The 16,774-nt window shown below is 42.6% G+C and overlaps 1 protein-coding gene across 3 annotated transcripts in view; it reads right to left on the bottom strand.

Annotated features, from left to right (window-relative positions):
* Nucleotides 1–349: 349 nt before the first annotated feature.
* The window catches only part of mrrf (mitochondrial ribosome recycling factor), a 48,482-nt gene continuing 32,057 nt past the window's right edge, over nucleotides 350–16,774 (bottom strand). For 2 of the 3 annotated variants that reach the window (XM_078425990.1, XM_078425988.1), the window contains 3 exons: nucleotides 11,064–11,223; nucleotides 3,315–3,405; nucleotides 350–815 (listed from right to left, as the gene is read on the bottom strand). In XM_078425990.1, the coding sequence (XP_078282116.1) occupies nucleotides 3,328–3,405; nucleotides 11,064–11,223 (238 nt within the window). In that variant the 3' untranslated portion in view covers nucleotides 350–815; nucleotides 3,315–3,327. The remainder of the gene's footprint in view (nucleotides 816–3,314; nucleotides 3,406–11,063; nucleotides 11,224–16,774) is intronic. The other variant, XM_078425989.1, reaches the window with a different exon arrangement.

The raw sequence follows: 16,774 nt of genomic DNA on the forward strand, positions 1-16,774 counted from the left end.
GGTATGTAGGTTAATTGGCTGGGCAAATGTAAAAAAAAAAAATTGTCCCTAGGATGGTGTTAGTGTGCGGGGATCACTGGGCGGCGTGTTTCCGCGCTGTATCTCTAAATCTAAAATCTAAATCTAAAATCTACTCCAGCACTTTGTGTTTTGCTCACGATTCTGGCATCTGCAGTTCTTTGTGTCTCAATTTCCCAAGATTCCGCTGCCTGACTCGGTGTAACAAAGGCAACTAAAAATGTTCAAAGGCCAACATGTTCTTAATATTTTGAAAAAAGTTATAACATTTCAAAGCAAAACTATTTCTAACCCTAGAAATTAAAACCAGACAAATACTCACAACACTGCAATATTTATTTAAAAGGGACATAATTTTCATGCTAAGCATTAAATACAGTCAAATGTTGTTCATGTTTATTTCCTAAGCCACCTGTTCCAAGCCAATATTTAGGAAGCATGTGTGTGCAACCCAATACTTTTTATGATTTAAGAAATACGTCAACCCACGTATTTTATGGATTACAGGAAGAGAATTTTGTGAAAAAAGTGCAACTATTTATTTTAACAGTCTCGATTTCTGATGGCTGGACTGAAAAAAGAACCTCACATAATTAAAGAGATAAAATGACAAGTCACATCGTTTAAATTGAATTATTCTGCTACACAGAATGAAGTTACTGATACATATCGGTTGGAATTGTCAACTGCATTTTCTTCAGTTCTAAGCAGCACCAACTGAAGAAGAAAATACATTCAGATGCAGTGGTCTACAATGTGTCTTCAATGATCGTTGCGCAATGTGGTGTGATACAGGACTAAGGAAAAGGAAAGAAAAAACTTGCATCAATAGAACCATTCTTCCTCTCGGGAGGCACAGCAAAGCACTAGCATTATATTTTCATGGAAGTTAATGGAAGATTTATGAGGATGTTGCCAGGACTCAGGGGCCTGAGCTACAGAGAGAGGTTGAGCAGGCTAGGACTCTATTCCTTGGGGCACAGGAGGATGAGGGGTGGTCTTGCAGAGGTAATCATGAGAAGAATAGGTCAGGGAGAGTCTCTGGCCCAGAGTATTCAAAACAAGATCCAGAAGACAGAGGTTTAAGGTGAGGGGAGAAAGATTTAAAAATAACCTGAGGAGTAACTTTTTCACAAAAAAGGGTGGTGGGTGTGTGGAACGAGCTGCCGGAGGAGGTATTTGAGGCGGGTCTATCATGACTTTAAAAAATCATTTAGACAGGTACATGGATAAGACAGGTTTAGAGGGATATGGGCCAAAAGCAGGCAGGTGGAACTAGTATAGACAGGACATGTTGGTCGGTGTGGGCAAGTTGGGCCGAAGGGCCTGTTTCTGTGCTCTATATGAATCTCCAAAACAAGCAGATCAGGAACATCCAAATTTGATGCATTCTCCGTCTTCAGTTAACTGATTTCAACTTCCCTGGATGGAGTGGGAAGTACAGGCATGGTTTCTACAACTGTTATGTGGAATGAGTTCATCTTCAATCTTTTGCTAAGATACAGTAGCTGTGTAGTGTATGTCAACTTTGGCTTACTGGATTAGACACTATTAGCTATAAGGAGATAAGGGAATGTAGAATCAAGGAACTGCAGATGCTTGTTGTTTAAAAAAAGACACAAAGTGCTGGAGTAACTCAGCGGGTCAAGCACCATTACTGGCGAACACAAATAGGTGACGTTTCGGATCGGGACCATTCTTCACACTGATTGCGGGGGGGGGGGGGGGGGGGAAGAAAGCTGGAAGAGAGGAGGGGCAGGACAAAGTACATAAATGCAAGTAATCGTTCTGAGATTACATGGTAAAATGTTGTCAGGAATTAAACACTCTGACTGCCAAAACCTACGAACAGGAGTTGAGGTAATGGCTTTATACTTCTGCAAAACACAAAGTGCAAGAGGATCTTTGGAGGGAATGGATAGGTGATGTTTCGAGTTGGGACCCTTCTTCACACCTATTGTCATAGGGGTGAGAAAGCTGGAAAAGAGCAGTGCGGCGGGACAAAAGCTTAACAGAGATCGGTGGATACGGGTGAGGGGTGTTTGATGGCAGATGGGTAGAGTAAGTAACAAAAGCTGGAGATGGAGACCAAAGGGAGTCAGATAAGACAATAGACAATAGACAATAGACAATAGGTGCAGGAGTAGGCCATTCAGCCCTTCGAGCCAGCACCGCCATTCAATGCGATCATGGCTGATCACTATCAATCAGTACCCCGTTCCTGCCTTCTCCCCATACCCCCTCACTCCGCTATCCTTAAGAGCTCTATCCAGCTCTCTCTTGAAAGCATCCAACGAACTGGCCTCCACTGCCTTCTGAGGCAGAGAATTCCACACCTTCACCACCCTCTGACTGAAAAAGTTCTTCCTCATCTCCGTTCTAAATGGCCTACCCCTTATTCTCAAACTGTGGCCCCTTGTTCTGGACTCCCCCAACATTGGGAACATGTTATCTGCCTCTAATGTGTCCAATCCCCTAATTATCTTATATGTTTCAATAAGATCCCCCCTCATCCTTCTAAATTCCAGTGTATACAAGCCCAATCGCTCCAGCCTTTCAACATACGACAGTCCCGCCATTCCCGGAATTAATCTAGTGAACCTACGCTGCACACCCTCCATAGCAAGAATATCCTTCCTCAAATTTGGAGACCAAAACTGCACACAGTACTCCAGGTGCGGTCTCACCAGGGCCCGGTACAACTGTAGAAGGACCTCTTTGCTCCTATACTCAACTCCTCTTGTTACGAAGGCCAACATTCCATTGGCTTTCTTCACTGCCTGCTGAACCTGCATGCTTCCTTTCATTGACTGATGCACTAGGACACCCAGATCTCGTTGAACTCCCCCTCCTCCTAACTTGACACCATTCAGATAATAATCTGCCTTTCTATTCTTACTTCCAAAGTGAATAACCTCACACTTATCTACATTAAACTGCATCTGCCATGTATCCGCCCACTCACACAACCTGTCCAGGTCACCCTGCAGCCTTATTGCATCTTCCTCACAATTCACACTACCCCCCAACTTAGTATCATCTGCAAATTTGCTAATGGTACTTTTAATCCCTTCGTCTAAGTCAGGGGAGAAAGGGAGCAAAATGTAAAGCCAGAGGGAGGTATATAGGTAGAGGGGGACAGTGCGGGGTGGGGGGATGATGAGGGATTTTGGGAGAATTGCCTGCACACCAGAGTGGGGGGGGGGGGGGGGCACAGAAAAGCGAGGGGATGGGAGGGGGGGTGTTAGTTAACATTGGGGAATTCAATGTTCATATTCCTAGCTCATCTCACATACTTCCCTATTGCAGTCATCCCAGCAGCTCTTTCGTTTTGGCCACAAGGTGTTTGTCCATGTCGGCAGCAATGTCTTCCACCATCTGTTGAATCTACAAAGAATAACATGGCAAGTTATCAACCACGCTTAATCATCACATCTACTTACGACCCTTGCTGCAGAAATATTACACTTGAAGTGAAAATAAAATAACTCAACCAGGGTGGCATGGTGGGTGGCACAGCTGGTAGAGCTGCTGCCTCGCATGGCCAGAGACCCGGGTTCGATCCTGACCTCGGGTGCTGTCTGTGTGGAGTTTGCACGTTCTCCCTGTGACACCCACGGGTTTCCCCCAGGCGATCCAGTTTCCTCCCTCATCCCAAAGACATTCGCGTTTGCAGGTTAATTGGCTTTTGTAAATTATAGGGAGTGTATGAGAGAGTGGGATAACGTTGAACTAGTGTGAATGGGTCGTCAAAAGAAAAGACATATGGTGCTGGAGTAACTCAGCATGTCAAGCAACATCTCTGCAGAACAGGGGTAGGTGACTATTCGGGTCGGGACCCCCCCTCAGACCCAGAAGCAGTAATTGATAGTCAGCATGGACTTGGTGGGCCCAAGGACATGTTTCTATGCCGTATTTTTCAATCAATCAATAAGAAATAGTAAACTGAATTAGATTTTGGTCATAATGCTAGTGCGAGACAAAATAATATTTAGCAAAGCTGTAATTTTAAAATTCTCTTGTTTAATTCTAAAATTGGGTGTTTATTATTTGTGAAGTGATAATGAATGAGCAACGAAAACATGTTTTTTGTTGTCCTGACAAAGGTCTTCTATCTGAAATATTTACTGTTTTTCTTTCTACAGATGCTGCCTGATCTGCAGAGCATTTCCAGCTTTTCTGATTATTCCTCCCTTTACCCAGGAGATTTTCACACCATCCATAAATACCGAGTCCAGAATAAAGCACCATATCAGTAAAAAGTAGAAGAGTCTAGGACCAGAGGCCATAGTCACAGAATAAAAGGACGTACCTTTAGAAAGGACTTGAGGAGGAATTTCTTTAGTCAGAGGGTGGTGAATCTGTGGAATTCATTGCCACAGAAGGCTGTGAAGGCTGAGTCAATGGGTATTTTTATGGTGGAAATTGATAGATTCTTGATTCATACCGTTGTCATGGATTATGGAGAGAAGGCAGGAGGATGAGGGGTAGATCAGCCATGATTGAATGGCAGAGTAGACTTGATGGGCCGAATGGCCTAATTCTTCTCCTATATCTTATGAACTTGGAAAAAGCTTTGCTTTCTTTAATTTATCCGATTTAATTCATGTGCACCTTCTGCAACAATTAACACTCATCATCTGCCGGTGAGGAGCAGCAAATTCTAAAAGCGCGTGCAAATGTCACAGACGCTGCTTGCAGCAGCTTTGTGTCCGAATGGTTTGCTTTGCTCCTGCCCCTCACCCGATTCGCTTGTACGCTCTCAGTCAATTGATAGAAGATAGCTTAACACCACCAATTGATTGAATTGAGTGAGTTGACCTTTTGAGGGCACTGTATTGTTGGGTTCGGTAATCAGTGATATAAAAGTTGAAGTGTCAATGGAAACATGCCGGGGAAACGGCAGGCCTTTCAGGATAATTGGAGGGCTCTTTCAAAGAGTCGGGAGAGAGACAGGGACTCATCAAATGTGTACAACTCCATGTGGAGAATAGAGAAATACAGCCCATTAATGGCTTAACAGAAATCAACTAATTCAGGAGCATTGAAACATTTTGCACAACAAAATGTTCCCCAGTGATTTTTCTGCTCATTTATCCCATAATCTATGCTGATTCACAGCCGACCCTTGTTAGGTCTTCCCTTGTACCTGTGTTGCATGTATCGTGGTGCAGGAACCAAAAATAACTCAACATCAGCCTGAAAATCGCCATGTACAGTTGACGTTTTAAATACATGTGGGGAATATGCGGTATATTATTCACCTAGCTGCGACGAGCCGCATTAGCATGTTTAGCTCCTGTAATTCGGTTAAACCTTTCCAGCATTCTTACAGCACACCCTAAATTTGCTCTGTATAATACCATGTTTGAACACTTAACCCATTCGGAAGAAATTACTCTCAGCGTTATTTTATTTGAGGTGTCAAGCCACTTACAGTGATTATGTAATTTCAGAGCCCATGTTTAAAAGATTTGCTTTAAGGGTGAATTCCCTGGACGTTAGAATCGCTGTGTTGCCCTTCTCACACTGCTCACTATTTTCAATGATGAAAATAACATTCTCCGATCTTTAAATAAATTCACAGCAAGGCAAAAAAACGCCCATCCACTTTGCACAGAAAGCCTATTTTCGTAGAAAATTTATTGGTCAGTTCCAGGACAACATTACAAGCCTGTGTACGCAGTATCTCGATTGAAGCCATTCGAGTTTAAAGAACTGTAAAATGGAACAGAACCAAACAACAGTCAGAAGGAAATAATTCCAGGAATTCATGCAAGGAGACTACAGCGATATGCAGAGAGTTTTAGGCTGAAATATCATTTACCAGAAAATTAATGTAGCTATGCTGTGTAATTACATCTTGCTTTGTTTAGCATCCATTTAATCTTTGATATATACGATATCTGTATGAACATTAATTGGCCTTCACTATAAAGCCTTCTGCAGCCAACAAGACCAGGTGCTTCCCGACAGGAAGCAAAAAGAAATAATCAGGTTAAGAATCTCTTGCAGCTAGTGACCACTTTGGAACATGTCTGGAGAAGGATTGCATTCAGTTATTGTGTTCAGTTTTGGTCACCCTGCGATGGGAAAGAGCGCAGAGAAGATTTAGAGTCAGAGAGTCACACAGCGCAGAAACTGGCCCTTTGGCCCAACTTGCCCATGCCGACCAAGATCCCTCATCTATGCTAGTCCCACCTGCTTGTGTTTGGACCATGTCTGTGTACAGGTGTGTTCGGACCTGTACTGAACTGCAAATTATTCTGGTGTTCGTGGATCGTCAAACCACTGTTTATTTTTAATTAGTAACCAAAGTGTTGGAGTAACCCAGAAGATAAGATGCAAAATGCTAGAGTAACTCAACTTGTCAGGCAGCATCTCTGGGGTAAAAACGGTGGGTGACGTTTCAGGTCGGGACCCTTCTTCAGACTCTTCAGTCTGCTGTCTGTACGGAGTTTGCACGTTCTTCTCGTGACCGCGTGGGGTTTCTCAGGGTGCTATGGTTTCCTCCCACTCTCCAACGACTTACACGTTTGTAGGTTACTTTGGCTTTGGAAAATTTGTAAATTGTCCCTAGTGTGTAGCATAGTGTTAGTGTACAGGGATCGCTGGTTGGTGCAGATTCGGTGGGCCTAAGGGCCTGTTTCCGCCCGGTACAATCCCATACTTGTCAGCATGTTCTTGTAAATTTGATATCAGTATTGTGAATTTGCTGTTCGGTAAGGTAGGCCCACTTGTGATTGTGATTTGAGATTATATTAATGAACTGAATTGAACAGCATGCATCCATGTGATGGGATTGAAGCATGGCAATATGTTTTATTGGGACACTGGCACTCTCTGATAGACAGAGTAGGCCTTCTCCCAATGCATTCACGGCCAATCGAACTATTGTTCTACCAGACAGGTCAATAGTAATTTATTTTTCTCAGCCTGACTGCATTCAACACTCCCTCCCCCACCCCCCCAAAATTTATAGACACAAAAACAAAATAAATAGAAGTATAGGAATTTGCCTCTTGTGCCTTCGCCCTCATTCACAGCTGATCTTTTCCCAGGGCATTATTCTCCTGCAGCGCTTTCTCTAATATCTGTAGTCCATCTATCTCTGTCCTAACACTCAGTGATTAAGCCTCTTTGGCACAGAATTCCAAACGTTCACTCTCCTCCCAATGAAGATACTTCAAGAGTCACGAGTGTTTCGTTGTCATATGTACCAAAACAGACCAATAAAATTCTTACTTTCAGCAGCAGAACAGGTTTGCAAACACAGTACTCAATAGATAATGTACCAAGCAAACAAAGAAATTGAAGTTCAATAAATTAAAAAAACACCCACAAAATTGGAAAACAAAACATAACCCCAAAATCCCGAGTCCAATCAAGACAGTTCATTGTCTCATCACAATGGCTCAAAATGGCTCTGCTTACTCTGAAGCTGTAACCTTTGATTCTGGGTTCCCTGGTAACACCATCCCTCTACGCTGATGAGCTCCTTAAGAATTTTGTATGTAGCAATGTGATCACCTCTAGTTCCCCTGGACACTAAGGGATAAAGGGTGAATCCACCTAATCTATCCTCGTTTGACAAACTTTGCCAATCAACCTGATGAATTTTCGCTGTATTCCCTTTATCACAAATATATCCTTCTTCAGGTAGGGAAAATGGAACGACAGACAATAGTCCAGGCACAGTCTCACCAGGGCCTGATATAGTTAGAGGAAGATGCCTCTACTTGAACGAAGTTTATAAAATTTCAAATAAAAGAGGCAGAGATAGGGTGGAAGTCAGAATCTTTTTTCCAGGGTAGAAATGTCAAAGTCTAGATGGCACAGCTTTAAGGTGAGAGGAGCATATTATAAAGGAGATGTTCAGGACAGATTTTACAGACAGTGTTTTACAGACAGTGGTGGGTGCCTGGAATGCGTTGCCAGAGGTGGTGATGGAGGCAGATACCACAGTAACATTTAAATGGCTTTTTAGGTAGGCACATGGACATGCAGGGACTGGAGAGAAACGGATATCTTGGCATCATGTTTGGCACAGACCTTGTGGGCAGAAGGTCCTGTTCCTGCGCTGTATGTACTATGTTCTATGCAAAATGTTTGTCCTCTTATAATAAGCATTTGTGCAGTTTGTAGCTATCACCGAAACGGTACAGTTTGCAGACGTTAACTTTTTTTCCGGAGGGAAAACAGATGAAGCAACAATTTCACAAGTCAGCAAGAGTATTTTCCTCCTCAACTATTTTGGATTACCATCCCCTATATCTCCTTGGGGGGAGGGGGGGGGAGTCTAAAACAATAACGAATAGATATCGGGCGAGATGGGAAAGATTTAAAAAGGACCTGAGAGGCAACCATTTCACACAGAGGATGGCGGGTACATGGAACAAGCTGCCAGAGGAAGTAGTTGAGGCAGGTACAATAAGATTAACAAAGACATTTGAGATATTGGCCAAAATAGACAATAGACAATAGGTGCAGGAGTAGGCCATTCGGCCCTTCGAGCTAGCACCACCATTCAATGTGATCATGGCTGATCATTCACAATCAGTACCCCGTTCCTGCCTTCTCCCCATACCCCCTGACTCCGCTATCTTTAAGGGCTCTATCTAGCTCTCTCTCTTGAAAGCATCCAGAGAATTGGCCTCCACTGCCTTCTGAGACAGAGAATTCCACAGATTTACAGGAGACTACTTCAGAAGTCTAAATCGAGTTGGGCTGAGAGGCCTGTTTCCGTGCTGTATAACTCAATGACAGTCTATTTTACTATCTGAGATTTGCAGTTCAGGTTTGTAGCCACTGGGAGTTGTGATGGACAGAGTGCCGATGGGTGGGTTTGATTTGATCGGATTTTCTCCAGCTTCACACGACCATTAGAACTTCTGCAAATTCCCTGCCTTCATCCCACTCCCTTATCCCGACTGTGCGCTGCCAGGTTCCATAGCAGAACCCCGCCACGTGAGATGGGACAGATATCCCTCACAAGTCCTTCATTTTCAACCAATTAATTGGGCCACCATGTAAGAAATCTCATTGCCAAGTAAATGAACCATTAGATAAACTTCAGAAAATCTTCTTTGTTTACAGAAGCAGGGAGATTATAGGTCACACCACAGTGGGCTGACATTCTGGCAGTTGATCAAAGGCCCGTGTGCATACAATGTACCATGTATACACTGATCCATGTAACAATCTATGCAAGATTGCAGGAAAGCCAAAACTGAGCTCCACACAATAGTCAAACGTTCTTTGATCTATTTTTGTTGCCCTTTTCACTTCCCCACCGCTCCAATAATTTAGAAATCCACAGGTCCCAGATCCATACAGCACAGAAACAAGCCCTTGGGCCCAACTCATCCAAGGTGCAATGTCCATCTAAACGATGCCCATCTGCTTGGGTTTGCCCCGTGTCTCTCTAAACCGATCCTGTTCATATACCTGTCCAAATGTCTATTAAATGTTATTCCAGTACCTGCCTCAACTAACTCCTCTGGTAGCTCGTTCCCAATGCCCACCACCCTGTGTGGGGAAAAAGTTGCCCCACAGTTTCCTATTAAATATTTCCCCTCTCAACGTGAACTTATGCTGTCTACCCTGGGAGAAAGACTCTGTGCATTCATCCTGAGCCTCCTGTGCTCCAAGGAGTAACGTACCAATGCAGAGACAAGAAAATGCAGATGCTGGAATCTTGAACAAAACACAAAGTGTTGGTGGAACTCAGTAGGTCATGGTAGCATCTGTGGAGGGAATGGATAGATGATGTTTCTGGTTGGGACCCTTCTTCAGACTGATGGAGGGGGGGGGGGGGGATGCTGGAAAAGAGAGGAGGGGGTGGGATGAAGCCTGTCAAGTGATAGGTGGATACAGGTGAGTGGGGTTCTGATGCTGGGTGAAAAAGCATTTGAATATTTGTTGGTCAGAATCTGCACTAAATGCTGTTTGCATCATATTTCTGCGACGTTCCTCTAACGCTCAGTGTGGGGTGGGCATAACCAGAGGGTATTTTTCTGGATTGATGGGCTGAATGGTCTTTCACACCCTGATTTACGTTGTGCTTTTGTCTTTGTCCTGAACTAGTCACCAGTCACTTTGCAGTTAAATAGACAGGACAATTGAAGAAAGAGTGGGAGAGTTTGGGAAAGGGAAACGCAAAATATAAAAAAATAAGCTGCAAAACAGCAAATGCTAGAAATGCGCAGTCAGCATCTGTTTTCAGTAGTGGGCGAGTCTAAGACCAGAGGGCACACCCTCAGAATGAAAGGACTTACCTTTAGAATGGAGATTCTTTCACAAGAGGGTGGTGAATCTGTGGAATTCATTGCCACAGACAGCTGTGGAGGCCAAGTCATTGGGTATTTTTAAAGCGGAGATGGATAGGTTCTTGATTGGGAAGGGCATCAAGGATTACGGGGAGTGAGCAGGGGAATGGGGTTGAGAGGGAAAAACAGATCAGTCATGATCAAATGGCAGAGCAGACTCGATGGGCTGAATGACCCAACTCTGTTCCTATGTCTTATGATCTTCGGGGAGAGCAAAAGATGTTAACACTCGTAATTATAAATCTCACGGCAGTGCGCCTGAATGTTATTCACTTTGTCAGTCAAAATCTGTGCAGCCAATTCAGAAAATTATTTTGACCATCTATGTTGTGTAATGCACCCTATCTATTCTCTTTATAATCTGCACAAAACATGCGAGTGCTTAACCTGAACAAAGTCATGTGTGTAGGGGAGAAATTGCTCTTTGCTTGCACTGTAAATACAAGTGGGAACTGAATTCTCAAGGGAAACAAATGTGCTGAAGACAAGTAGTACAGGCAGCACATGTTTAGTACTAGAAACCAAAGAATAATTTCTCATCTGCAATCTTACGATGCAATTGGGAACACCGAATGTCTTCAGTTAGAAAATTATTATCGTGCTTTTAAGAAACATTTAAAAAATCCTTATGATCTACTGAAAACATGGAGAGGAGGGGATAAATGGGGAGGGGAGGGGAAATTACAACCATATTGTGTTAAAGGACACTCCACTGACCTGTTTTTCCAGCAGCCTGATTGTATCTTCAGAAACAGACTCCTTTGATTTCTTTACTTGTGCAATGGCATTAGTGCGCAGTTTCCGCAGGGATTCTTTTGACTTGTTTGTGATCTGCTTTGCGAGTTTGGTGAGATTTTCCCTGTGTTCTCTGGTCACCCTGCAGAACAGGTACAGATATCAAAGGAAATTCCGGAAAGATAAAGCACGAGTTAAAACAATATACTCAGTAAGAATCTTACTGGGTGTGTATGTACCCACAGGGTCTTTTATCCTTCAGTTTACCACGGTGGAGCCAGCCAACCTGAAAAATCAATGACTGGCTGTGCAAAGGTTTCTGAAATAATTTATCAACATTCAAGATTGTTGAATTGTCAATAGGCACAAAATGCCGGAGTAACTCAGCGGGACAGACGGCATCTCTGGAGAGAAGGAACGGGTGATGTTTCGGGTCGAGACCCTTCTCCAGACTAAAGAATTCTAAATTGACCCTTCTTCTTCCTTCCGATGTGTTTAATTGTCATATGAACTGACAACAGAACAATTACATTCCTAGTTACAGCAGCATTACAGGCTTATAAACGCAAGACATACATATTATAAAGAAAATAAAAACACCAGGTTAATAACCACAATACTACTGCAAAGCCTCCAAAGTCTTTTGTGCAACCAAAGAAAGTGCAGAGACATTCATAGTTGAGGTGAGTGTGTTGTATTCAAGACCCTGATGATCGATGGAAAGAAGCCATTCTTCCAGATTACTGATCGGGTCACTCATTCTCACTTCTCACTAGTTTTCATATCATATCATATATCTGCAGCCGGAAACAGGCCTTTTCGGCCCTCCAAGTCCGTGCCGCCCAGTGATCCCCGTACATTAACACTATCCTACACCCACTAGGGACAATTTTTACATTTACCCAGCCAATTAACCTACATACCTGTACGTCTTTGGAGTGTGGGAGGAAACCGAAGATCTCGGAGAAAACCCACGCAGGTCACGGGGAGAACGTACAAACTCCTTACAGTGCAGCACCCGTAGTCAGGATCGAACCTGTGTCTCCGGCGCTGCATTCGCTGTAAAGCAGCAACTCTACCGCTGCGCTACCGTGCCGCCTAATGGTTCCCCAGTTCAGTGAGGATAGTTTGAGGTACCTCATGCCCAGATTTTCTGTGGAGGTAACGTGCCTGGCTCCTGAAGCTCGGGTATGATTAGCAGTAGTCGCTGATGGAAATCAGAGCACCTCATTCCATGCACAGCCTAGGCAATGCCAGCCATTGCCCACCACATGGCACCTCAGTACATTGCTGCAATTACACAGGGCTCTGCTGAGACCATCACTGAAGTAAGGGCATACTTGCTGTTTGGGAAATTCAGTGAAGACTCATGAAACTGGATCCAGGGATATTATTAGACACGAAATGCTGGGGTAACTCAGCAGGACAGGCAGCATCTCTGGAGAGAAGGAACGGGTGACGTTTCGGGTCGAGACACTTCTTCAGTAATATCCAGGGATATAATGTCTGCCACAGATGATGAGGTTGAATAGACTAGGACTGTTTTTTTGAAGAGAGAGATCAGAGGAATCAAGGGGGCGGCACAGTAGGGCAGCTAGTGGAGTTGCTGCCTCACAGCGCCAGAGACTCAGGTCCGATCCTGGTTTACAAGTTCTCCCGGTGAGCGCATGGGTCTCCTCTAGGTGCTCTGGTTTCCTTCCACATTCTGAAGACATGGGGGATTGTAGGTTCATTGTAGGAAAGTGGGATAACATAGAACTTGTGTGGATCGATGATAGGCATGGACTCGATCGATCTGTTTCCATGTTGCATCTTTCAATCAATTCAATCAATCAATGATTGAAACTTTAAAAATTATCTCAGGGCTCAACAAACAGTAGATTGTTTCTCCTGTTTGAAGAGTCCAGAACCAAGGTCACAGTCCCAGAATAAGGGTCAGCCACTTATCACAGAGGTGAGGAGAATTTCTTCACACAGTGGACGGTGAATATTTGTAATTTTCAAGAGTCAAGAGTGTTTGATTGTCAAAAGCACCAGGATCAGAACAGTACAATTCTTACTTGCTGCAAAGGGCGGTGAAGACTCAGTCATCGGGTTCATTCAAAACAGAATCAATAGGATATCGGATATTATGGAAAACAAGGGAAGTGGGGATGATGCAGGAAAATGATAAGCCTGAGCCTGACTCAGGCTGACCTTGTTGAAAGGTGCAAATAATTCAAAAAGTCAAATGGTCTTTTCCTGGCTCTTACATCTCATGTACTTATAGAGAAACAAGCAACTGGAGACAAAGTGCTGGAGGAACTCAGTGGGTGGGGCAGCATTTGTGGAGGCAATGGATAGGCAACATTTGTGGTCGGGATCTTTCTTCCGACTCATGTACTTATGATTGCATCAAAAGTGCATTATTTGTATCACATGATTAAAGATGCATTGAATGATACTTCGATTACTCCAATTTCTAGCAGGTGGTTGAAATAGATCTTTTGCGCTGCAGAGATTAATTTCTCTGTTTATGCTCTTGCAAAATTTAAAATACACATCCACTAAAATAAAATCGGGTAGACGCACAGAGTCTCTTGCCCAGAGTAGGGGGATCAAGAACCAGGGGACATAGGTTTAAGGTGAGAGGGAAAAGATTTAATAGGAATCTGAGGGGTGATATTTTCACACAAAGGGTGGTGGGTGTATGGAACGAGCTGCCGGAGGAGGTAGTTGAGGCAGGTACGAGAAACATTTAGATAGGTACGTGGATAGGACAGGTTTAGAGGGAAATGGGCCAAAAGCAGGCAGGTGGGACTAGTGTAGATGCGACATGTTGGTGTGGGTAAGTTGGACTGAAGAGCATGTTTTCACACTGTAGGACTCTACGTTAAAAAATTCAATACACTTTATGATTGAGATGTTATGTATAATTTATGTCCTGAATCTTAAGAGATTATTTTGAAAATGTACAAGTTTGCATACATTCTCAGAGTGCTAGATCACTGCATATAATACAACAAATGTTTGCCGGTTGCATTGTTGGCGAGACCTTGACATTTCACTATTATAACCGCACCAGCGCAGAGCGAATTACCGACGCATTATAAAAACAGTCTCACATTGTACCCAGTAGCCCTGAAATGTATGTGGTTAGAATTGACTCTGCACTTCACTTGTATAATTATCAAGGGCCAACTGAAATTATGAAGAAGTAATTTGAAATCAAAATCCAAATTTTCCTTAATAACTATGAAACTATGATTAGATGGTATCTAAAGTTCCTATTATTTTTCACCATGTGAAAATACTTGGTAACATTTCTATTTACATGAATAACAAGCTTTGATTTTTGCTAACAATAGGCCATATTTTACAGTCTACTTCATAATGCACGGATTAAAATATACTGATTGTAAATTGCTTTGCCTTTTTGCATATTAAGACTGAAATAATGGATTTCTATATTTAACATGAACTTTGCATTTTATTGCTGAAGAATTTGAATTTTTGTTAGAAAGTTAGAAAATAAACATTTACATACTTTCTCTACCTCATTTATTTAATTAAAATTACAATATTCTTTATTTTTAGAAGTGATCACTGAAATTAAAAGTGCATAGCCTGTAATTATTTTTCAATAAATCAATCAGTCTGTGACAACCTTCATTTTGATTCCCTGTCAAAACAATCTGTATGGAAATATTAATGTCAAATACATCTTAAACAGCACCATAATCCAAACCTACCATTACAAGGAAGTATCTTAATCCTTTTAAATCAACAAATTTTGGAAAGTGGGATATCAAGAATGTATTTGCTGATATAAATCAATGCCCGTTGAAAATAATTCATAGTGAGAAGTACTTTGAGAAATGTGAAGGCAGCAAGCATGTAATAGAAGTATTATGTATTTAAGAGCATTACATAAAGTGTCTTGATATTAAAGTTTCCATTTTACCCCCATTGTCTTTTGCTCTGGGTACATAGCAAGCAGCAGCCAAGACCGGAGAAAGTTAACATTGGCGTAGCGTCTGACATGGCTGGCCTTGATACCCAGACTCAAAGATAATAGAGCAGAGCAAGATAGACCACTCTGTCGAAATCACCTATACTGAAGTGTAGTACGCAAAGGAGCCATTTTAGTAGGCAAAACCCGCCGTCCGTTATGCCTCTCGCAGTGTAATCAGTGTTGTGGGAGAACAATATGTGTGATGATACCATTAAAATGCAGAATATATCTCATCTATCAATTCACAGATTTTTGTTATTTTCTGGGGGAGTCCAGAACCAGGGGCCACAGTTTAAGAACAAGGGGTAGGCCATTTAGAACGGAGATGAGGAAAAAAAATTTCAGTCAGAGAGTTGAAAATCTGTGGAATTCTCTGCCTCAGAAGGCAGTGGAGGCCAATTCTCTGAATGCATTCAAGAGAGAGCTAGATAGAGCTCTTAAGGATAGCGGAGTCAGGGGGTATGGGGAGAAGTCAGGAACGGGGTACTGATTGAGAATGATCAGCCATGATCACATTGAATGGTGGTGCTGGCTCGAAGGGCCAAATGGCCTACTCCTGCACCTATTGTCTATTGTTATTTTTCTTTTTAAATGTTTCTGCAAGTTTCTGCCTACTAAAATGGCGCCATGAGATACTACGGTTTTTAGGGTCGAGTGGTCTATCTTGCTCTGCTCTATTATCTTGGCCCAGACTTCACCTCTCCCAGCTCAGCACTGACCATCGCTCCATGGTTTCCTCAAAGCAGGACATTGCTGCATGCGGAGTTGTGGGTGTTAACTTCCAGCAGTTACAGGATGTTGGAACACCCAAATCCAGCATCATTCCACGACAAAATATGGTACAAATGATTGACAATTCAGGAAATTAAAGTACACAGTGAAAACGTACTGAAGAGAGACGTCAATTGTGTTTTTGTAAACTCTCGTCGCTGCCTCTGCTAACCTGAGATATGACTATTCTTTGCTCTCCTAGTTCACTCTCAATTTCATCCTCCATAAAATATTTATTCAACACTCTCCCACAGAGCTTGGTACCAAGTCTTGCATTTGCAGGCTTACCTTGGCTCCCAGTCAAACAAAAGCGTAACTTTGCAAGTCCCATCCTACATTTCAAATTCCTCGTTCTGTCGATATCTATAACTTCTTCCAACTCTACAACCACCCAAGATAGTCTGCCTCTCCAATTCAATGCTAGTGTGGATTCTCGATTTTCACTATTGTACCGTGCCTTTAGCTTCTTGGCAATGAACTCTGGAAATACTTCCCCAAACATTTCCATCTCTGTACCACTCTCCACATTCAGAAACTCCATAGAACTGTTAGGCATAGACACGGAACAGGCCGTTCGACCCACAATCTCCATGCTGAACATGATGCCATTGAATAAATCTCCACTACCTGCATGTGATCCATATGTTCCAGTCCCTGCCACTATCACATCTACCTCAACATGAATGGAGTTTTTGGTGACCGTTATCACATTAATCATCTAAGGAAGCACCAAATTTATTGGGTTATAATTAAGCAATTTAAAAAAAATGTGATATTTGAGGACACTGTGAAATCAATTGGGATGCTATTAGGAGTTTAAAACCCATTCTTAGATGTTAACTAATTAATTGCTTTTCATCAACCCAGGATGATTATAGAGATGGGATATGTTCTCTCATTCCCCATAGTTTAATAGTGTCCACTGGAA

This window comes from Rhinoraja longicauda, chromosome 31 (assembly GCF_053455715.1).
Source record: "Rhinoraja longicauda isolate Sanriku21f chromosome 31, sRhiLon1.1, whole genome shotgun sequence".
Classification (NCBI taxonomy): domain Eukaryota; kingdom Metazoa; phylum Chordata; class Chondrichthyes; order Rajiformes; family Arhynchobatidae; genus Rhinoraja; species Rhinoraja longicauda.